This window comes from Daldinia childiae (assembly GCF_008694065.1).
Source record: "Daldinia childiae strain JS-1345 chromosome Unknown Scaffold5, whole genome shotgun sequence".
Classification (NCBI taxonomy): domain Eukaryota; kingdom Fungi; phylum Ascomycota; class Sordariomycetes; order Xylariales; family Hypoxylaceae; genus Daldinia; species Daldinia childiae.
The window spans coordinates 682,171-705,376 of NW_022984646.1; the positions used below are offsets into that span (position 1 = coordinate 682,171).

The 23,206-nt window shown below is 46.4% G+C and overlaps 4 protein-coding genes across 4 annotated transcripts; 2 read left to right on the plus strand and 2 right to left on the minus strand.

Moving 5' to 3' along the window:
• Positions 1–2,489: 2,489 nt before the first annotated feature.
• GL218_05342 (Carbohydrate acetyl esterase/feruloyl esterase) lies at positions 2,490–3,832 on the minus strand (the record flags this gene model as incomplete). The annotated part of the gene is made up of 2 exons (XM_033582004.1): positions 2,490–3,463; positions 3,550–3,832. The coding sequence occupies 2 exons, from the start codon at positions 3,830–3,832 to the stop codon at positions 2,490–2,492; spliced, it is 1,257 nt and encodes a 418-aa protein (XP_033434629.1).
• A 1,923-nt stretch (positions 3,833–5,755) lies between these two features.
• On the minus strand, positions 5,756–8,323 carry GL218_05343 (uncharacterized protein; the record flags this gene model as incomplete). Its single annotated transcript, XM_033582005.1, has 5 exons — positions 5,756–6,156; positions 6,220–6,786; positions 6,837–6,913; positions 7,023–7,219; positions 7,277–8,323. The coding sequence occupies 5 exons, from the start codon at positions 8,321–8,323 to the stop codon at positions 5,756–5,758; spliced, it is 2,289 nt and encodes a 762-aa protein (XP_033434630.1).
• Positions 8,324–17,104: 8,781 nt separating this feature from the next.
• GL218_05344 (uncharacterized protein) lies at positions 17,105–17,905 on the plus strand (the record flags this gene model as incomplete). Its single annotated transcript, XM_033582006.1, has 1 exon — positions 17,105–17,905. The coding sequence occupies one exon, from the start codon at positions 17,105–17,107 to the stop codon at positions 17,903–17,905; it is 801 nt and encodes a 266-aa protein (XP_033434631.1).
• Positions 17,906–18,391: 486 nt separating this feature from the next.
• Positions 18,392–19,279, plus strand: GL218_05345 (uncharacterized protein; the record flags this gene model as incomplete). The annotated part of the gene is made up of 1 exon (XM_033582007.1): positions 18,392–19,279. The coding sequence occupies one exon, from the start codon at positions 18,392–18,394 to the stop codon at positions 19,277–19,279; it is 888 nt and encodes a 295-aa protein (XP_033434632.1).
• Positions 19,280–23,206: the final 3,927 nt, after the last annotated feature.

Here is a 23,206-nt window from a genome sequence, read left to right on the forward strand (position 1 = left end):
TAGGTAGGTAGGTAGCTTGCCAATTTGCATGTAAGTACTGCAGGGTTTACGAATGGATTTACATGGGGAATGTTGTGAGTTGGTAGAATAAAAAATAAAGTCCCCTGAAGCCTGAAGAGAAAAGGGATAGAAGGCAGCCAATTGCCAGTTACAGTTGGTACAGTAGCGATCCAGTAGGTGACCCAGTGGTGTTAGTCGGCTGTCGTATCTACCGGGTGTCCCCGCTATATCAGGTCACCACACCCCTAAAACGGCTACTGTAGGACCTTGCGACAAATCAAGAGCTATCTAATTCACATTACACAGCAGTCTAACGAACTTTATGTGACTCTGTACAACGCTGTATGAGCTGATCCGATCGTACGACCACACCACCTGGAAGTTCCCTTCCCGGTAATTCGTATCCCACTACCTTCGTAGCCCGTCTACAACCAGCTTACAACACTTGTACGTTGCCCGTCGGTGAATATTAAAAATTGTTACAAAGCTCCCAAGTCGCGCGATTCTTGCTAGCCATGAGCAAACACTTACCCTTTAGTTCTAGCTCAGCCTAGTCCCACAAACACCATTCTAGGTGACTTGGGTGGGTGTTTACATACAAGGTATGCACTTTGGTTTAGTGTACGAGATGTGATAGCCTTATCACTAACACGCAAACACCTACGGAATTCTTAATAGAATCAGGTTAATATCATGTCGGTTAAGTAAGCAGATATGATTAGGTAGGCACCTAACCTTATAGGAATACAGGATTGGAGGAGCTCGGATTGGATGGACGCTCTAGACACTGCACGCGACCACACAATACTACTATTTACATAGCGTCTACAAGATAGAATAAATTGCCTTGTTTGTATATTCGGTAGTTGCGAACAACTTGCTTTTTACTGGAGAAAAATTCACCTTCCGATTCAGCCCCGCAGGTATAATAATAGGCCGTCGGCTTGGGGCTCGGTTGTCGGGATACGTCATCCCATACTAAATTGAAGCCATCGCCATTTTTAAGGCTACATAGGTACCTACATATGTAAAGTCGTCTGACAGCTTCCGTGGTTTACAAATCAATCATCCATATGCATGTCTTCAATATGTACCTAATGCATATATGTACCTCCATACCTACCTCATTACCTAAGACACATACGTACATTCTATGTTTGAGCCGCATCTTACGGTTCGTTTATTTCTCCTGACCAATATTGGGAATGCGAAAGTGGACATCTAATATTATATAGTTATTCACTCGTGAAAAGAGCAGAGTTCTACCCACTCGCTATCTCCGTCGCTGTTTTTAAAACCGTCAGCCTTATATAATACAGATTAACAGGTATATAATTGGTAAGAGGTAGGTAGAATATAGACGCACACGCGCAACGTATATCTAGAATATATGGTTCAAGTCATATGTATTTCAAGGTACTGAATTAAAATCTTGGAATAATATACCTGTTACAACTACACATAGGTAACTTAGATATACAGGTTACTTAAAGCTTTTTTAATGATATTATTGGGTTATAGGTTACCTAGGTCATCATTTAATTTGACTTTTGTCCCGACTCCCCCCCCCCCCCGGTGTCTAATCACACCCTATCGATACCTCATCCGTACTATCAACCTTAAAAGTTGCTCACCTTGATCTTTCTCGATTTACGTATAGTTCTTCGCTATGTTAAGTTAGGTACATTTACTGCTTTGTGCTAAAATATAGTTGCACCATGTCCTCAAATGCGAGGGTTGCACTGAGGACTTATATAGGTTAGGTAGGTAGTTAGCTTATTTCATTCTTCATCTAAATAGACAATTCGTAGAAACCACGTTTTGTTCTTGATCGCAAGCAAGACACGAATACTTAAAATATAACTAGGGTATATTTAAAGCTTAACTACCTAGGTACCTAACTTATATTTAATTGAGCAATGCATCATGCCTCCTTCGCAATTGAGGGTATAGCCCCGACAATTGATACTAATTAAAAAGCCAGTTGTCTAGCCATGCATTGATACTACTATACATAAAGTATTGGATCTACATTAGAAACGTAACTACCTACTAACCTAAAGCTCCCGTGTGCTCTTCTAAGTCAGACCACCGCTATTACTTAATATTATATAGTTAGCTTAGATTAAGAGGTACACAGCCGTACGGGCCGGAATAGTATGCAGATACCCCTTTTATCACGGTAATCTTCCGGAGGATAACTCTGATATTTTTTAAAGCGAAAATTCACCACCGAGAAAAGATCTAGGATATATTACTAGGTATCTACCCATTTATGTGCAATTCACCCGTCAACATGGTATGACTATCACTCAGGAACCTGACGACGCGGCGACTTGCGGTATTGGTGGCGACGGGAGTGCTAAGATTGCACTATTTGGCTCTTGCAGAGATCTACTGCGTTTGTATCTCAAACAGATCTTAAAATCGCGCGGTGTCGAACGGACATGATAAGACATTCATCTCCATATATAATCTATCTAGCTAAGTTAAACCCTACCGCCCGGTCCGTTGCGTGTACGGAAACGGCTTCCACAGCGCTTTGACCCCGAACCACCACAGCTCGTCCTGCCACGTATTCCAGTAGTGGCCGCGAACCGGCGTGATCCGCGACAGGAACTTGATATCCAAAGCGTCGCGGCGGCCTGCATGTCCTTACCGCGCGTCAAGACCGAATCGTATAGTCCGTACGCGACAAACAGCCCCTTTTCAGCTAACGCGGGATTTGCCGCCAGCGCTGCCTCGTCGACGTACGGCGCCTCGGTTGCGGGCGAGAACATCCCAAACCAGTTGAAGTAGTCAGTCGCGTTGACGTACATCTCGTACGTGAGACGACCGCCCCACGACAGGCCCGCGAAGGCTCGGCATGAGGGCGTGTCGCATACGTCAAGGTGCTCTTCTACCCACGGGAATAGGTATTTCTCGTAGTTCTCGCGGATATGTTGTGATGTCGGTAACTCCCACATGGTGGACACGTTCCCCATGATGAACCGCGGTAAGCTGTCGTCTAGATTATAAAACGACGGCATTACCACAACGGTAGGCTCGATGTGGCCTCCGGCGATTAAATTGTCGATGATACTCGACATTCGACCTAGGTTCTCCCAGTCATTTCCGTTGCCGCCAGCGCCGTGTGACAGGTACAGAAGCGGGTACTTCTTCCCTTCTACCTTGCCGTACTCTGCTGGGAGGTAAAGACCAAGATGATGCACGTCAGGCTCCGGATGGATAGACCCCGGTGATGTATAGTTGACGGATTTGATGGTACCCCGAAACTCAGCGGGGGCAGGTAGTGCGTAGTCGAAGTTCGCGTTTATGTCCTCGGTGCCTTGGAATTGCGCATTGAACGGTACCTGGAAGCTAGATGCTACTTGATCTCCCTCGACGTTTTGGAACGGAGGCAAGTCCGGATCAGTGACGAGTTGGCCGGTAACGATACTGCAGTTTGGTGCGTAGTTACAGTCTATTAAGTACGCGTAACTGTATATTCCCGATGGGAGAGGCGTTGTATAAGTCCACAAACCATCACCTTCGTCCGTCATCTCATACGCGGCCACTGGTAGTCGTCGGGTGTCTGGCCGAAGGATACATAGAAGTCTCCGGGCTGATAGTCATGAGGATCGTACCACGCGCGAGTGTTTAGAGTTGTGTGGAAGTGATCCGAAAACGGCTGCAACCCTCCGCCGATGAGCACACGACTGGCTGTGGTGTTTATATATTTGAAGTCCACCTCGTAGCCGGTTGGGCCTTTATCCGTCTTCCGCACGGTCACCGAAGCAGATACCCTCGTCGAGCATAACGCCAGTAAGCTCAGAAGCCTTTGTTTGATCATCTTGACTTATATCTCGTGGGGACGAGGTACAACCTAAAATGACATAACAGTGCACTTTTACACTTATGGTTCGCCAATGACCCTTTTATAAAGTTGAGGAGCTCGATACTTGCTTGGCAAGGTCGAAGATCACCCGAAGGAAACCCGGTTCCCGTAATATAGTGCCGTCCTCTCAGGTCCCGTACCATGCATCGTGACGACTAGCAGTCCCAACTTTCTTGGGATGCTAACCAAATGTTTGCGATCATCTCGGCTGAATGCTTTTTAAGGCATGGACCTTGGGGATCCCCATGGTTATCCTCCCGCAATGTCACCTTGCCTGCCGGGGATACTCCTCTCTTTGATTTCCCCGCATTCTGTCTCCAAACTAAACTAACTAGGAGAGCATTAATCCTCCAGTAAACTATGATGTTCTTGAGAATGTTTATACTTTTAGGCTCGGTATATAAGGGTACAATATAGCAATACGAGAACACAAGATCATATGGTAGCTTGTTTTGACTTGTAATCGGCCCTATTGTAAGGTAACTAATCCTAGAGTTATGCTCAGATTTCAAATTGTTAGTGGATATATGCCTTATGTCTAGGTAAGTATATTTATAGTTAATTGACTTAATATCTAATAATGATTCATTCTAAACAAGACATAATAGAGACGCAAGACAACTATAACTGTGACTTTTCCTCAAGTAACGAACTCACTTTTTAGCTTCGAGGTTTAATGTCAGGCTTTAGAGATTGATAATACAAGAACTATTAGAAGTGTCTGAATAGTGCCATCTTAAGCTTAAGTATATGAAGATAGTAGCGAAGGCTGACCTGACTGTAAGCTGTTTCTTAAAGTGAAAACTTATAGCTGGTACAACAACATTTACTATAACTATAGCTTATGACCTTTCATATAGCACATAAGACATAAGGATATTTAATGATTGAACATAGATAGGAATAAAACTATTCATTAATTATATCGAGAAACAGAATGGTAATCATTAATCGTTGAGAAAATCATAACGCGCTCATCTCATCTTTATGGGTACTATCAATTAACCCAAATCCAAATCCAAATCCAAATCCAAATCCAAAGCCAATGTCAACAACATAGGTAGGCAAACTCTAATATCCAGAAACCCAAAATAAAATAAAAGAATCTGCCGTAGAAAGAGAAACGGCTCATGAATCATAACTTTAGCCACGTATCTCATTATGCTGTCGCTAAGAAAGCTGTCGAAGCGAATGCGAAAAGTATTACCGAACCTCGCTTTCTATCCAATTCATCGCCGTCAAAATTCATATATCTCTTAACACATGTCCAAATATATTCATCAAGCTGCCTCTGGGTTGTAGTAATCCTCCAAGAGTCTGGGCAATATCTCTGGCTAAAGCAGGATCCGGCTCGCCGAGGCCGAGTGATCTCCATGCTCCGCGGATGTGCCAGTCGTTGTCGTTGCGTGGAAGATATTCAAAACTGCCCTGTCTCGGAAAACCATCAACGGCAGTATTGCTAGTTTCAAGTGGCCGACCGGAAGGGTCGAAACGATCCGGTAGGTACTCAATTTCGCTATCGTCAGAAACTGGTGAGTCGTCACCGCGCACTCTACGTCGCTGGACACGTGGTCGGTTAGATGACACGTCTGAGCCTGAGCGCCTCCGTAGATTTCTGGGTCGTTGAAGAAGGGCTAGTTCATCCTCAATTTCCTCCTCCGATCGTTCTCCCATCCGTCGGCGATGTCTTCGGAGAGTTCGAGAAGACTTCGGTGAGAGAGGCACGAATTTGACTTTAGCAGGTTCTACATCAACACTCTTCGACCGGAGGCTAGAAGAAGATCGCTGGCGATGTTTTAAACCATCTAGTAATCTAGTTAGAAACTATAGGATTTTGTATCATGTCATAAACACTTGGTAATATGAAAGGGAATAAACTCAAGGAGACGCACCCTGCTCAGTAGCCGTGCTCCGAGAGGCATCAAGATGGGATTGCATGTCATCAGAGCGTGGATGACTCACATTTTCTGGTCCGGTTCGGTTATCCAAGCCAGAGTGTGGCCTGGATAACGGAGGTCCGGGAGGAGGAGGTAGATTCATCGCAGGTACTCCCGCATAGTCTTGAGGATTATAGGGCGGGTAGGGACTATAAGCATTCACGTTAGGGGTAGATTGATTCGAGTGCTGCATAAAGCCAGCCGGGCCGGCTGGGGGTGGGCCAGTAGGTTCCGTGACGGGAGGAGGCGGATAGTATGCCCCACCAGAAGCATGGAGTGGCGATGGGGGCATCGCGGTGTGATAATCGTAATATGGATCGTCTGGTGCTTCCTCTTCGTAGCCTATTTCATATTTTTAGCTAGGTAATTTCATTTTAAATTTTTTTTTCCTTACTACGTACGTACGCCTTCGCTCACGATCACGGGATCGCCTGGCTTTACGCTTTTCTTTGTCTCGATCTTCCCTGTCTAGCGACTTATCTCGGCTTACGTCCCTAGGTTTACCTTCTCGCTCCTTACTCTTCTGGCGGTCTTGATACTTCTTGATACCCATTGCCGCTGCGGCTGCGGTGCCGATTCCGGCGGCCGTAACGCCGCGCAGCCTGCTACGACTCCTTTTCTTGCGAGCCTCTCGATCGGACGTGGAAGGTGAGCGATGATCGTGTTTACGGCGACGTCGCGGCTCCTCGGTAGCAGACTCGTAGCCCTCGATGGGCTTACTCCCGTACTCTACCCCGGGAACTACGGGAACCAGGCCTAATTCTCTATCAGCCGTAGAGTCTCGTGAATGCGAATGGCGACTAAGTGACCTGGAGCGGGATCGGCTTCTTGAGTAGCCTCGATCTCTATCGTAGTACTCGTCATCTGAGTCTCTATGATGTTCACGTTCTTTCGACTCTTTCTTTTCCTTGTGACGCTCCCAGAGCTTTTCCGCCGCAGCGCCAGTCAAGCCAGCAGCCGCAATTTCAGCACCTAGCTAATTAGAGATACTGCCTCACCTAGATGATAGACTTTGTACTTACCAGTCCTTAGGCGAGATTTGGATCGAGATTTCCCTCGGGACTTAGACCTATAGTGCTTCACGATACCAGCAACAGCACTAATGCGTTCCACAATCAGTAATTTGGTACTCAATTATACTTAAGATAGAGGTAATTTGTAGCATTAAGAAGATATAAGAAAATAGAGCTCGAAAATCCTTAACTTACCCAGTTGCCAGAGCTGCCTTAGCCGCTTTGGATTTGGATTTGCTTCGGCTGCGGCCACGGCCTGACCGACTTCGGGAAGTCGAATACCCATCAGTAGAATAACGGCGCCGTGCACGCCCACGATTTGCCTCTTCTTTCTCGACTTTGTTATTCTGCATATACTTGAGTCCACCTGCGACAGCTAGAGCGGCAGCACCCTTTACATTATTAGTATTGATTCGGTTATTGTTCATTTGGATGTTTGTAATACTTACGATGGCCAATCCGGTTGTAAGTCTACTCCGTGACTTGCTTCGGTGTTGATGTTGATAATTGTCATCGTAGTGATCTTCATACCTGTCCTCGTGCCTATCTTCGTATGCGCTCTTTGCACGACGTACAGCCTCGGTACCTAAGGCGCCTAAAGCAGCACCGGCGAGAACCTTACGCCCTCTATGCTCGTGGTTCTCGCTATTTTTATCACCACGACCGGAAAGTAGGGCCGTGAGGCCGGCACCGGCAAGGGCACCTTCTGCTAGATGTCGCTTCTTGTGACGGTCAGAGCTAGAACTACGTTCTCGTGTTATGATTGTCCTCTTAATATAGTAGTCCTCATCATAGCCATCGCTTTCATATTGTCGCTCGTCTCGACGCCGTCGGTCTTCCCGGCGATAATGATAGTCTTCTTCCTCCCGGGGCTCTGGGCGGGGCGCCACTTGTCGACGCTCATCCCTTAAGACGATATACGTCGGTTCCTGTCGCGGAAGTATGACGGGAGCAGGCGCGGGAGCTTCATGGATAATAACTTTTTGTTCGGGAAACTTCTGGCGAATAACGACAGGTGCTGGGGGAGGAGATGGTGCCGCGTAATACTCGACCTCTTTTCGGTATCGCTCAACATCGACGTCATGAGGATTTCTGTCTACTTCAACGCGGCGCTCAATCATGAGATCCCGCTCCTTATAGTCGCGGGGGTCTTCTCTATACTCCTCGGTTTTCTCTCTAACCTGTATCTCTCCGTTTGGTTCTTCACGCACGATCCGCTTCTCAACGCGAACATCTTCCCGGATGTCCTCCCAAGGGTGAGCCGACCGACGGTCCCAATAATGGTCACGAGGTGATGGCGAGGATGTCTTAATCTCTTCAACAACTTTGGTGCGAGAATGTCTCTCGGGGTAATGATCCCGATCGACGTCGCGTTCTCGCTCGTATTCGACAGTCCTGTACCTGTCGTGATCGTGGTCGTGGTCGTACGAGTCGACGGCCGATCTAGGTCGCTCGGGATAAGAGGTTCTCTCAACACGGCGATCTACTTCTAGCATCTCGCCAGAGGAACGACCGACATTGGAATGCGAGTGAGAGTGCGAATGTGAGTGTGAATGTCTTGACCTTCGGTCGTCGTCCTCTTCATAGCGCTCGATGCGATCCCGCTCAACAACTCGACCTCCACCTCCTACTTTATACCGCCTCACCGTTGTAGATTTATATCTTTCATCATCAGACGAAGGACTATCCTCCCTCGTGTAGCGCACATCGCGCTCACGATAAACTTGAGACATATTGTTGTGAATCCCAATAGCTGGGAGATAGTGACGTCACTGAAGCGTAGATGGCTGATTTTAATAAATGCGAAGATGAAAATAAAGGCGATTTATGAGGATAAAAGGTATATACCTAACTAGACAACACCAGTACTGGGGACTATATATATCGCGGCAAAAAAAAGGCTGGTGACGATGTGGGATGATGGATAGTGTCACGCAGGACTTCTACCCATTAAGTTGGGCTCGAGAATGATCGGGAAGAGCGACAAAACGCTAAGTGATGGGCAAATGGGTGATGGGGTTCCCGAGGGGCGCCGACTGTGACTCTAAACAAGCCCAGCCCAGTTGATTACTTGGCGTTCGGAGCTTTTGTGGAGGGGCAAAGAGGATGAGTGACGCTGTTAGTCTCTTGTCAACCCTGCCATGATTGCCCTGCCTCGTGGCTATTTAGTCTCTGGGCTTGCCGGTTCTCCAGGTCTCTTGGATTTCCTGATTAACCTTGGAAGCACGTATGCAGTTCGTTTGCGCTGCGCCTTGGTATCGTGTATGTATGTGAGGTACCTAGGTTAGAGGTAGGTAGGGGGGTTTATTTGCGCCAACTTGCGTGGGAGAAGATGAGACCCTCAGCTCTGATGTATTGATGCGGGGTTCCCGACCTAATCAATATTCATAATACGTCTTATATCGCTCAGTTCCAGGATATCGAACACTTCAAAAACATAGCCGCGAAATACCAAACAATTTTCACAACGTCCGTACATACCTATTGTAGGACTTTCGTTATTACCAACCAGGCAGACAGATGATTGCGGCTACTTGCTGATGATGATAATAGGTGAGACTTTTTTTTTATCACCTTGTGATCATTGTCTGAGCTGGGGGCTGTGATAACTTCTAGTCTCTTTTTGCTGTGGTTTAATTGGTGAGTGGGTTGAATATGTGCATATGCAGCTTTTATCCATGTAAGCTGGGTCCCGTGGCCTATAATGTGCACTTCCCTCTAGCTGCTTCTCAAATGTTCTTCATGTTTTCCGCGCCTTCCCAGCTTCCATAATATTCTCGTGTTCTGTACGAGGTACTTGAAAATCAAGTCGGAATAATGTCGTCATTTTTCCTGTACGAAGAAGAATATGTATTGGCTAGCTCCTCAAAAACGGGACTCGGCGCATTGAGATGGTTACAGTGATCGTTACAGTGGGTCCTGCCAACTCTTAGTGAACCTTTTCCACCAACAATTGTAACAATCTACATCATCTTTCAAAATGCAACTATTCTTAGTTTGCATTTCCTAGTTTTCGAAGTATTCATACGTATGTATTTGGCAAAACTCCATTCTCACGTCAAGTACAGAGTTCTCGATGCTACGTTCGAAGGATAAGGCCCAGATAAGAAATAGTTACCTTACCTTATACCTCGAAGTTATATATCGATGAGAAAATGATTATATTCTTCGCGATCTTACGAAGAGAAGCTGAAGCCTCATACTCATCAAGTAAGCTTACTCAGTACAACATCCACGTTCTGCCTTGACCCACAAGAATTGAGCCCCATCCTGGAGGTCCAGAAGTTTGATATTCATATGCATTGATTAATTTTCTATACCGACTTGTTGGGATAGAAAAGATATATACCTACCTAGGTAGGTAGGTATATAATATCTTCTTAAATTACAAGGATCCACATTATGTCGAATTGGGGTCTCCCATCGGTCTCATATATGACTCGATGAGCTCACATAGAAAAGTTATATCTCGATAGTGCTGCTAGATCCCGAATCCCTCACCAAAATAAAGTGTAGGTAATATATGCTAGGACTACGCTTAGATCATGTAGGTAAGTATACGGTGGGCATATTTATTTTTGGTCGATTGATCGTGGTTTATCAAGTTCGATTCATTCGAATATGGACCCTGAATCTCCGGCCCTAACCCATTAAACAATACACTCGGCCATTATATGCCACGTTTTAATTGACAAGCACCCTCATTTCTATCCACGATTCTATGCTTCCACCCCGCATTCCCTAAGCCTACACGGAGCATATAATTTTTTAAAAGAACACCTGTTTAGTCCAATTATCAACATCCTGAAAACAGGGTAAATGGATAAATAATGATACTTTACCTAAAACTTCACGCCAACGACCAATGCTTTATTGATATATATCATGGACATAGCACGATCCAAGAGGTTATGCTTACGTCAATGATATTGCGAAAGACAAGGGATATCATCCTAATCGCTTATAGCCCTTCTCTTATATTCTAAGTGACGCGTCAAAAGTAGTAGTATCAAGTACGGAATCAAATTCGGTTAATTAAGAAAGTAAATTACATATGCCGATCTGATTGCTTCAAGCTATGGGTAGCGTACGCGTCGGGACCGGCAGGCTGAAGACCAAAGCACATCTCTCCATCAATTGACCAACCAGCGGTCTAGGCCTCTTACAATACCAGGTGGCCATGCTCTTTGAGCCTTGGCAAAGCTTGTTCCGATGTTCCTGCATTGCTTAACCGGCCTTGCACTATGCTGGCTTATGGCATCAGGTAAACATATCGGTCGTAGATCTACAGTTGTTGTCGTGGGGAGCATGCGGTGTAGACTTCACCTGTAGCTCTTCGACAATTTGCCGAAAAGCTTCATCCCTGAGCACCTAGTAATGGGGATGGGCTGGCGTGGTCTGATTTTAGAAAGGAGAAGTCTCTCGTAGAGTCAAAATGGTATATATATAACCCTATGATCACCTCGCTCTGAAACTGAGAATAGAGCCAAATCACTATCAAGTTCTACTCAGTCGTCCTATGATAATCACCATGAAGGGAATCATCACTCTCCTGCTCCTCGGCCTCGCTGTTGCAGCACCTGTCAATCAGGAGCTTCAAAACGAACGTAAGTTAGTCCCTATCCAGGCCTTAACTATACAAGAGCTAACATATGACAGTGCCTGGGTGAAGACGTAAAGAGTAAATACTATTGTTCCCATGAGATTAACTACGCAAGCTACTAACGTGTATCAAATAGCTCGCCCGCATCCACCGGTCTTCCTACTGTTAGCTTTTCGCTTCCACCGTTGCCCACTTGGTCACTCCCCACTACCAACTGGCTCTGGCTGTAAGAAAACTATACTCTCTAACACTGTAAATACAAGCTAATATATACTCTATAGTCCCCGGATGTGAGCTAACGATTTATGATATTATAATTGGTAACAAGCTAATATAGTCCAAATAGTCCCTCGCCCAACTGGTGAACCAGGTGGCCCAGGTGGTATGTTCTAACTCCTATCACTTCCATAATTTTATCTGACAGACATCAGGTTTCCCGCGCCCTACAGGCCGTCCTAAGCCTACCAGCCGCCCTCATCCCACGGGTCGACCGCAACCTACCAGCCGACCTCACCCCACTGGCCGCCCTGGACGCCCTACCACTAAGTGTTAGTTTCACGTCACGGTTTTTATCTAATCTATAGGGCTAATTTCTGACTTATGAATAGCGCCGCTGCCTACTCCCACTCCGACACCGTGAAATGGTGTAATATGATGAGTTATTGAATAAGAGGATAGTGTGGTTAGGACGGATATGATAGGCTATTATTCTAAGTAGACAAGAACGACAGATAATCAGGGGCTTACTAGACCTGACAAGATTCTTGTATTTTAATTTTACAACCCTTATCTTAAGAAACTTAGATTGTACTTTCTATCGCCCGAGTGAGTCCTTCCCATAATTTGTAGCTACTCTGTCATATTAGCCGAAACTGAGGGTAAGAACTATGTACCACTAGTTGATGGAAAGATGAAAAACATATCTGTAGCAGAATTTTTGGGAAATGGGCAGTAAGTAGGTGTATACCTAGCCCAACATATATACAAACATCATTAGTTGAACTCATCATTCTTCGCCACCCTCTCTACTAGGAAACATCAATCTTTTCGCGTCGCCCCTTTTCACCCCTATGTATATCATTATTAGTACACAAAAAGCCCTATTTACCAGTAACTAGAGGTCATACTTCTCCGTTAAAAGCTTACTCGAGTTTCCATGGTCTCAAGACCAACTTCGCATAACCCTTGCTTCGGGATTTATACGACCTATATTTCATATCGGCCTCTCCATCACCAATCAACACGGTGGCGGTCTATCGGTAAACACCACGGATACCTATATGCGGTAGCTCGCCGAGAACCAAATGGCTACCTCCAAGACCGTCTTCCAAGATACTCCCAGGGAGCCCAAATTGAACATGAGCTTGCGTCCTAGCAATTCAACCCCTTCCTTGAAAGCTGCAAAAAACCGCCCAATATCTGTTCGTTCTACAGGATCTAGATCGTACCGCCATATATTGTTAAAATCAGAGGATTCAGCCGACCAATTGATCAGGGACTTACCGATACCTCCAGTCTTGACACAGGGCCCGTTAGAGCTTACAGGGAGAAACGCCGTCACGATCCATCAGCTCTCTCATGTATCTATACCTACAAGAAAGTCGTCCAAGGCTGATCTTGAAAGCCGAATCTCGGGAACTCCTGTTCTCGATGAAACAAGACGACCTGGAACAGTGTGCATTGATCCTACAATACATCCTCCAGGCAAGCATGCAGAAATCCACCACCCTGGTTTAATTATAGGCGCCGACTTCTGCGATGCTGGACTTGCTGTTGAGCGCGATTCTCCCATCAGGACCCCACCAAGCAAGCCCGCTTCTGAGCGTTCTGAGCCTGTGTTAACTGGCCGGGTTCGCCGCGTTATTTCAGGGGGTGACATATGCGAAGATATAGTTGATGTTTCCGAGCATATCCACAAGAACCACAGCTCAGCTACCAAGGTTCGTCCGGCTATTGGATTAATTCACAATAACGAAAAGCACGGCGGCCACTTTCGTATCTCGAAGGTCCAGCCTGCTCTTCAAAAGATCGAGCAAAAAAAGATAATCCACCAAAGCAAAGTAAATTCCCGAGGAGATTCTACGCCGGAAACGCCATACGTCTTAGAGCACATCCACCATGGGCACAGTCTCGCGCCAAAAGTTCGTCTGTCCCTAGATAATTCTAGAGACAGCACATACCATAGCGATCCCCATGGAGGCCATATTTGGGTTCAGAAGGTACAGCCTTACCACGAATCGGCATCTACCGCTTTTCTGACAGAAGAAAACTCAATTCCAAGGCTATCCGTGAAGAAGCACGTCCAACAGGGTGACGATTCAGCAAAATCGACTTCGTACTGGGGATTCTTACCAGGATTCAGAAATCAAGAGGGCGAGAAGGCTGAGGTGACTGGTGAACCTGTGGATAACTCAATCCCTCATGTTAGTAATGAAAACCATCCTTCATTGAGCGCTAGTCAGTATTCAGCTTCTCAAAAAAGCCTCGATGCTGCCTCCAAACCCGTTGCAAGACTTGCAGAATTCATTGGCAATCAAGAGATTATTCGCCATACCAATGCGAACTTGTCGTCACTTGGAAAATTGTTTAGTGGTAGCCATTCACAGGACAGAGTTTCTCCTCGGGATAATGGACAAGAAATGGAAATTCCTACAGCTTCCGTTTCTCCGACTTCATATGCGCATCGCATAGCGGGTGATGACAATGTTGCAGAAAAAGGTATCTTACCTGAAGGGATTGACTCAGCGCATGCCGCAACTTGGCTTCGTCAGTTTCTGGGATATCCAGAGTCAAACCCTCCCAATCTTACCCAACTACCGGAGAAATCCCACCCTCGTCACGAGAATCATGACGACTACCCTAATAACAACGACGAGGCGTTGGTATCTAGAGCGACAACTTTCTCGGGGAAAACTTCAAAGGAGGCCGGAATAATGGACACGGCTATGCATAACCTTGAGCAACTACTTGACGAAGCACTTTTCCTCGCTAATGAAGCTACCGAAAACGACCATTGTGGGCATGATGATGACAAGGACCTCATTTCCCGTCTACAGAATGCAACTGAGGCATTTAAGGGCCCTCCAATCTTATCTGATTCTCAGGTAAGTTGTGGAGGAGAGTCCGTTAAAAACCTGCATCGACATACACTTGTCGAGAAGCTGCCAGATACCATCGTGGATGCGGCTGAAGAAGAAACCCAAGAAGGCCCAATAGAACCTGATATGCGTAACGGCAATATTGCGCGGTCAAATATGAAAAGTGGACCGAATATCCGTGGCCTTCGGAAGCCTAAAGAAAGTTACAAGGAAAGTCGTGAAGTACGCCATCAAATTTCCGACGGGGAGGATATTTTGCCTCTGCCACCGCCAGGCAGTAAACTCAAGAGACGATATCTATCTCCAACGCTTCTGGCATATGATGAGGATGATCCCACTGGGGTCATAAGACCTCGTACTAAGGCCGTCCCCAACAGTAGAGAAGTTAGGGAGTATATTCGTGTATTTCACGAGCCACCAATCACCCTTCGACACAGTTCCAAGAACCTCAGCGATAACTCCCTAGGGATGGATGTTCAACTCCGCCGATGGGCCACCATTTCTGAGGGCTGCCGCAAAGATGTGGGTGTATACAGCTTGCATGATGATACATCTGATGATACAATAGACTTCTCTACCCAATACAACAATGATAGACAGGGGAAAGACATACCAAGCATCAAAGTGTCGACATATAACGGTAACCGGAATGTATTGACTACTAAACTCGGAAGGGTTCGAAGGAAGGTGACTTCTAAGCGAATTCACGAGTTACGCAATATCAACCTTCGGAGGAGGTCTCATGTCAGTATCAGGGATGGACAACGATTCAGCCTTACCAAGTCGGTGAAGCGACAGCCTATAATCGCTCGCGACTGGTCTCCTATCCGTAAGAGATTTGTCGCCTCGGTTGCGTGCATCAGTACAGCCTTGATTGGTGTCTTAGTGGGAATCTACGCAGGCTTGGTTCCATCAATTCAATATTTCATTGCAGATTTTCATCATTACTCAATCATCGGCAACGTAGTGCTATACCTTGGAATGGCCTTGTCAACGTTTTTTTGCTGGCCATTGCCACTGCTGCATGGCCGGAAGCCATATATCTTATGCAGCCTATGCGTAGCTCTGCCGCTTCTCTTCCCGCAAGCTGTTGCGGTTAGCATACCTAGATCACCGTACACTAGCGTTTGGAGATGGGCGTTGCTTCTTCCTAGAGCAATCATGGGCTGTGCTTTAGGTCTCGCAAGTATGAATTTTCATTCCATACTAACTGACCTCTTTGGGGCATCTCTGATGAGCAGCAATCCGCACCAGGAAGTCGTCGACCAATACGACGTAAGGAGGCATGGTGGCGGGCTCGGCATTTGGTTGGGCGTCTGGACATGGTGCTTCATCGGTTCATTAGGTATCGGCTTTTTGATCGGTGCCGTAGTCATTGACACTTTAAAGCCATCGTGGGGACTTTACATTAGCATCATGCTAATTGCACTCGTGCTCCTTCTTAACGTCCTATGTCCCGAAGTTCGACGTTCGGGTTGGAGACGCTCCGTAGCCGAAGTCAGGACCCCCCTAGGAGTATCCCGAAGAGTAGCTCGCGGGGAGATTATGATGCATCGAGTTAAAGATGGCCCCAAATGGTGGGGACAGGAGATGTATCACGGGGTTGCTCTATCTCTTGAAATGCTTCGTCAACCGGGCTTCGTTATTATGGCTGTATATTCTGCGTGGATATATGCTCAAGTCGTTTTGATCATTGTTGTAAGTCGATCTTATACTTTATTAACCTGCGTCATTCACTGACGACCTAAAGCTTCTGGGGTCCTTATCTTCCAGACACTACCATTTCCGGTCTCCGTACGTAGGTGCTACAGTCTCATCAGTCGCTATCGGAGCGCTTGCGGCAGTACCGTTCCAAAAGGCAAATCTCTTTTCACGGTCCCGATGGACAGGTCCGCCAACAAACAATATGACCTTCGACAAGTCAATAACTTGGACTTCTCACCTTGTTCGGAGAGCTATCTTCATTATCGTACTCCCGATTGCCGGAATTATTTACACCGTAGTCTCGTCTGGCCCGCCTGTCCATGTCGTATTTCCTTGCTTATTCGCAGCTATGATCGGGTTCTTATCCTGTCTTGCGATAGCCGAATGCAATGGTATATTGATGGAAACATGGGATTGCTCTGACTTTCAGCCGGGCATGACGGGTCGGTCTAGATCAGGAAAGGATAGCACAAAACGGACCAATTACTCATCTTTTCCCCGAGTCACTGCTGGATGGAACATTATTCACAGCATCGGTTTTATTCTTGCTGCGGGAGCAACCGGTATTGGTGGCATAGTCACACGGAGTCTAGGGCAGAGGGCCGCAACGGGTATTGTTGCATCCATCTTGTTCATACACTCTCCTACTACTGGCCGTGTTTGCTCGTTTTCGCAGGATACAAATCATACCCAACTCAAAGAGCTTCGAGATGGAAAGATGGACTGAAGAACGTCGACACAGTATACTCCGGCATGCCTCCGCAGTAGCCGCTGCCAAAGCTAAGGGTCTCAAAGATATCGCCGAGATCCCTGAAGAAGACGTTGGCTAGAGGCCTGTCGTTCTTGGCAACCCATCAGAGAAATTCCGCCGTATGAATATCCTTGAGCTGGGTTCATTGACTCGCTGGAGCGAAATTCGCAAGAAGAACCGATTAATTGACAAAGGAATACATCTTAACCGACAGACAGTCGACTTAGCACGCGACGAAATCGACCGGAGGCGCCATGAATTCATAGGTGACGTCCACCGGGGCGCAGAAGTTGTTGGGGACCTCGTCCGCAAAGTAAGCAAGAGGAGCAAGCGCAGCCACGATAGTGGACATGATAACACTTCCCGAGACGATCCCGATGACATGGGTCCACTAGGTCCACCAGGGGCCGGGCTTGAACATGAGCATTCCTCGTTACCCCGTGAGGTTTATGCCGAGCGCGAATGCGTCATGGGCCAGGCGGTGCCAGAGGAAGTGGAGGTTTCATCGATAGACGACGGATCGGACGACGACTCGGACGACGAACATGAATGGATACAAATGGAAGATCATTCATCTCATATGACCTCGAAGGTTCAGCCATACACTGACTTCAAAAGACAAAATGTGCGAGGCGGAGAACCTAACACGGGAGATTACGTGATCAACATGGATACCATCCAGGGTGAACACACTTCGCATAGTGAATTAAAGGTCAAGCCTGCTGAGCTGGATGATTCAGAGCAACATGGCGTAGGCGAAGGTAAGGCCAAGTCAGTAGACACGGAAATCGAAAGGCTAACCCAAGAGCACGGCGCTCATATGTATATGAGCAAGGTTAAGTCCGCAAGTACAGAGTTCGAAGATGCTGACTCGAGTGGGAAATCTAGCCGCAGAGGTTCAAAAGTAACGAAACAAGATTAAAGAGGAGCTCAAGCAGGAGGGGGGTTATTAATCCTAAGGCCGAACCCGAGAATGGTACTTCTAAGCCTGTATTGGTATTATGAGAATAACTAGATCTTCAATTTTAAACCTATTATCACCTAGGTTAAGTAAATGTTTTGGTTAAGTGTCGGGGGCATTGAGAATTATAATTTGAGTGATCCCTCAGATCGCCCCGATAACTAGCATCAACGGTATAGATAGATATTTATATGCAATTATAGCCAAGTCTACCTACGTAGAGGAAAGGAAGCCACCACCTGCAACTTCCTGACATTGTACGAATGGATATAAAGAAAGGTAAGCAAGACATAATTGGTTCTTCGGACATAATGATAAGCCTATGACTTTACCACAATTGTTAGATTGAGTCTGACTACATATTTGTTACCGACGCCTCAAATCAATTTTTATTCATCACATTTCGTCATCCGTACCCAACCAAGCAATGCTAACAACAGCGCCATTATGAAGCTCTACGCTATCGGAGATCTCCACCTGAGCTACGAGTTCAACAGGAAAGCCCTCCAGGAATTGAAACCGCACCCGGACGACGGTCTGATATTATGCGGTGATGTAGGCGAGACGGCTGAGCACCTAGAGTTGGCCTTCTCAGCGGGCAAACGTAATTTCAAAGAGGTCTTCTGGTGTCCCGGCAATCATGAGCTGTACTCGATGCAGTCGTCAAGGCCGGACTTGCGCGGCGAGAGCAAGTACGACTACTGCGTAGAAATCGCGCGCAAGCACGGCGTGCACACGCCCGAAGACGACTTCGTGCGCTGGGAGGGGGAGGGCGGGCCTGTTGTCATCGCGCCCATCTTCACGCTGTACGACTACAGCTTCCGCCCCGCAGACGTCAGCCGCGAGAACGCGCTGCGTTGGGCCGAGGAGACGGATACGGTTGCTACAGACGAGTTCCTGCTGCACCCGGATCCGCACGCAACGCGCGACGACTGGTGCCGCGTATTAGTCCGGAAGTTCGAGGACAAGCTGACGCGCGCTGTGGCGGACCATCCAGACGCTAAGCTAGTTATTATTAACCACTGGCCGCTGCGCGAGGACCTCGTGTATATACCGCGGGTGCCACGGTTCAGCCTCTGGTGCGGGACGAAGGCGACGGAGGACTGGCATACGCGGTTCCCGGCGAAGGTGGTGGTGTCGGGGCACTTGCACGTGCCGCGCACAGACTGGAAGAAGGGGGTTAGGTTTGAGGAGTGTAGTTTGGGGTATCCGAAGCAGTGGGGCGATGTGCATGCGAGCGGGAAGGATATCAATGATGTTTTGCGCGAGATCTTGCCGGGGCCGGAAGCGCCGCTGGGTGGGGAGGCGGAGATGAGGTGGCGGAGGTGGGTTTGATGGGGACGGGGGTTAGATGAGGGTATGAGATATGAGACATGAGGTATGAGTATTACATCGTCTCGGGGTATAGAGGACATTATACGGTCCGTACATTGTTTGTCTATTTTAGATTTCCAGTTATATAAATCTAGAGTCTTAGATGGATCTGCTAGCACTGGTTTCTACTGCAAAAGGGGTTAACTAGTGTGGGATCATGATAGTGAGGGTAATTTGTTAAATGCCTAAACGACTCTGGAAGGGAGATGAGTAGATGTGTTAGGTTTACACTCATGCCTCGCTCTCATATTCATATTCACATTCCTCATCATCACTCTCTTCTTTCGGAAGAAGCATCTGCTCAATCTCCATATGCCCATTCTCCCTAGCGCAATCAGCCGGACATAACCCATATCGGTCCTTAGTTCTCAGTACATTTTCCCCGCCATTGTTTAGTAGTATCGTCACTATATCTTTATCTCCCGCTGTCGCAGCACTGTGTAACGCAGTTCCTCCATAAATTCTTATAGAGTCCTTTACAAAGCTGTTTACACTAGCCCCCTTTTCAACAAGCAATTGTACCATCTTTACGTCTTTCTTATCAACTGCAATATGCAATGGGGTACCAATGTATGGCGCATTCCCTATACCAAGTACCCGTACCCTCATAGCCTGTATTTTATCTTTACCAATTCCGCGTGCCCCCGCATCGATGAGCCGCGTTACGATTCCATAATGGCCAATTCCCACAGCGCGATGCAGCGCCGTTCTCCCGTACCTATCTTTCTCATATGTCGTAGCCTTATTCTTGACCAGCAAAGCGACAACATGTTCGTGGCCGCAAGCAGCGGCCAAATGAAGTGGGGTTTCACTGTTTAGATTGTTCTCATGTACAAGTGCCCCAGCATTTAGAAGTTGCTGGGCTATCTCCTCACTCCCGCTGCGGCAGCTTTGTGTAATGGAGTCTCTCCAAAGCGATCCCGATGATTGACCTTAGAACCCAAATCAATAAGGAGTTTGGTGGTTTTCAACCGTCCTTCTGCAACGGCGGCAGATAGAGGTGATGCCCCTGTCGTATCATCAACGCAATTGAGCTTGGCGCCAGCAGCTAATAGTGACTTGATAGCCTCGTAGTAGTCTCTTTTGGCGGCTACAACCAGTGCCTTTGTCCTGAATGCTTCTAAAATCCTTGCCTTTTCCTCTAGGAGTTGATCTTCATTGAACAATGATCTAAGAAGAAAATAGGCGGGCTCTAGCGACCTCATCTCGTCCTTGTATAATTGCCATTCCTTCACCACAGATAGTATTCGTGCTAATTTCAAATGACTCGGGAGAAATGATATAACATAATTGAGGAAGGGCCTGTCATTTATCAGCTTCAAAAACTCCGCGTAATCCTGTTCTGTCCAGCTTTTCGTACTACTATCTGATACTGTGTCCCGCGTAAGTGAAATTCTAAGATACCGGGCACAAATCGATAGCATCTCGTCATTTCCATCTTGATCGTTCATGATAAATGGACCAGCGGCTTCTCTTCGTAAGAAATCTCTTACACTCTCATGTACCAGCTGTACAAAGGGTGGTTTGATTTCTAAAAGGTCTCCACATCGTGCCGTAATACGATTTCGTAGGAGTCGAACTCTGTGTTTATCAATATCCTTTGGAATAGCGAACGTATCAGACTCTATGGCTGATGGGATGATGATGGCATCCTTCACTTCGGACAAGGTAAGACGCCTAAGCGCAAACATAGCGATCGAGATGAATCTTCGTCCCTCTGCTATATCATTTTTTGAATTCTTCGATAAATGGTCAATGATCTGCTTGTAAAGACCATTAAGCTCAAGCGGGAGAAAATTCTGTGGGCGCATGAGTTCAATGTTGTTGAAACCCGCTTCCGCAAGAACTTTGATTTTTTTCAATACCAAATCGACCCATAGAAACACGCCATCGGCATGTTGTTTGATGTATTCTTTTATATCGTCAAACTCATTATCATATATGTCATCATCACTTCCATTACTCTCGACTTTCAGCTGCTCCACAATTTCCTCGATCTTCTCATCAACAATTATTTTGATGTCGTCACGATTATACTCCTCTAGGATTAGGCGAGGGAATTGGTGCACGTAAGGAAGCTCCCGCAGAGGCCGGCTTGTCATTAATATTTTTATAGTGCATTTTGATGTTAAAGAGCAGACCTTCTGCATAGTGTCGACGACGTCAACCAGACCTCTTCCCCCTTCATCGCGATCCGACTCATCCATGGCATCTAATACGATGAAGATTAATAGTTTAACATCAATCGTAGTAAGAGATTCGAACATATCTCGGAGATCTTCAAATTTCCAGTGGAAGTTAAATCCAGACTCGTTACGTTGAACTCTATACTTCTTCCTGAAGATAGGATAGAGCAAAGGCTCGGCTGATAACAATTGCCATAGAACGGCTTTAAGCATACTTTCATGGCTCTTTTCGGTCGGCCCCCCGCGGGATGAGTAGAAGAAGTAGCCAATAAGAGGTTTTTGAGCATATGCCCCCGAGCCAAAAAGCCTATCTTTCTCCTGGATTATCTGCTTTGCTAGTGTCGACTTGCCACTTCCTGGCTTTCCCTCAATCACTAGGAGACTCGAGGAGCCCGGTGTTATCCACTGATTGAAGGCTGCATCTTCCCAAAGCCAATGACCAGTAGAAGAGTCGGCGTTAAATATAGTACTTGGGCGTGCATAAAAATCAACAGTGCGGAGGCTCTGAAGACAATCTTCGCGATAAGCTAGTTAATAATAAACTCCTCAGGCAATAAGGTAGGGTAGTATGATACCTTTTCGTTCTTTATCCTCGTCGATGTATGGGATAGTCTCCATTCTTTCCTCGATGTAGCTCAACGGAGGTGAAAAGAGACGAGGTTGGGTGGTAAAGAGTATTTTGATAGCAATATCCTCTTGACTTGAAAGCCTCTCATTTAGGTGAAGGAGTTCTGAAATGAACGGGTAAAGCTCAGAGCGAAGAATGTCGAGTCCATCGATAATTAGATATATACGTGGTTCCGATACTTCCAGCAAAGCATGATAGAGCACCTCAAATAGTCTGTTCGAAATCCAAAACCCTCGTCCCATAGTAGCCGGAGGCGTGGTAAGTTGTGAAAGTGGGAAGCTTTCCATCACACGTCCAACAATCCGAGAATCAGGTTCAAGCTTATTCAGAAGACATATTAGCATTCGCGTCACTCTGAGTGATAGATCCTGTGGTCTCTTCTTTAGACTGAACCCCAGTGATGGTGTACATGACAAGTACAGGACCCGTTCTTCATGTTCTCGAAGCCTTTTTACTACAAGCGATCCAGCCTGCTTCATGTATAAGGACTGTAAGTCACCTCCAAGCCATAGTAACTTGGATGATGGTATTGACCGCCACTCTCTGAAGTCAGGGCCCTCAAAGAGCCAATCTAGCTCTTTAGATATGGTGATAGGATTCATGGTAGCTTCTGAGGAAGCACCCAATTCGTTTGGCGTGGGTAGCTCGAGTGTTGAAATGTATAGGTCCAAATCCTTATTTTTTGTATCTTTATTTTCTACCAAATGTTAAAAGTTTAATTTAAATTACCGCCAATAAAAGAATCATAGGGAAAACTCAAGTAAAAGTCGGGAACATACCTAGTGCTTTTTCTACACATTGCACTATGGCAAACAATACCGACTTGTATCCATCATCCTCCGCGTCTGGAAACTTACAGATTTCGGAGTGGTTTTTCTTCATGCTCTGGACAGTTTCGTACAACACGTCACCAATGATGGCCGATTCGTGAGGGACAATCTATACAAAAGTTAGATACGGGGGTACTAGGTTCAATATAATGCGTAGAGATTCATCGCACCAAACGGTCGATTCCAGGAATATTGAACATTTTCTCCGTTTCATAGAAAGAGTAGACATGTAGTTGAACCTTGT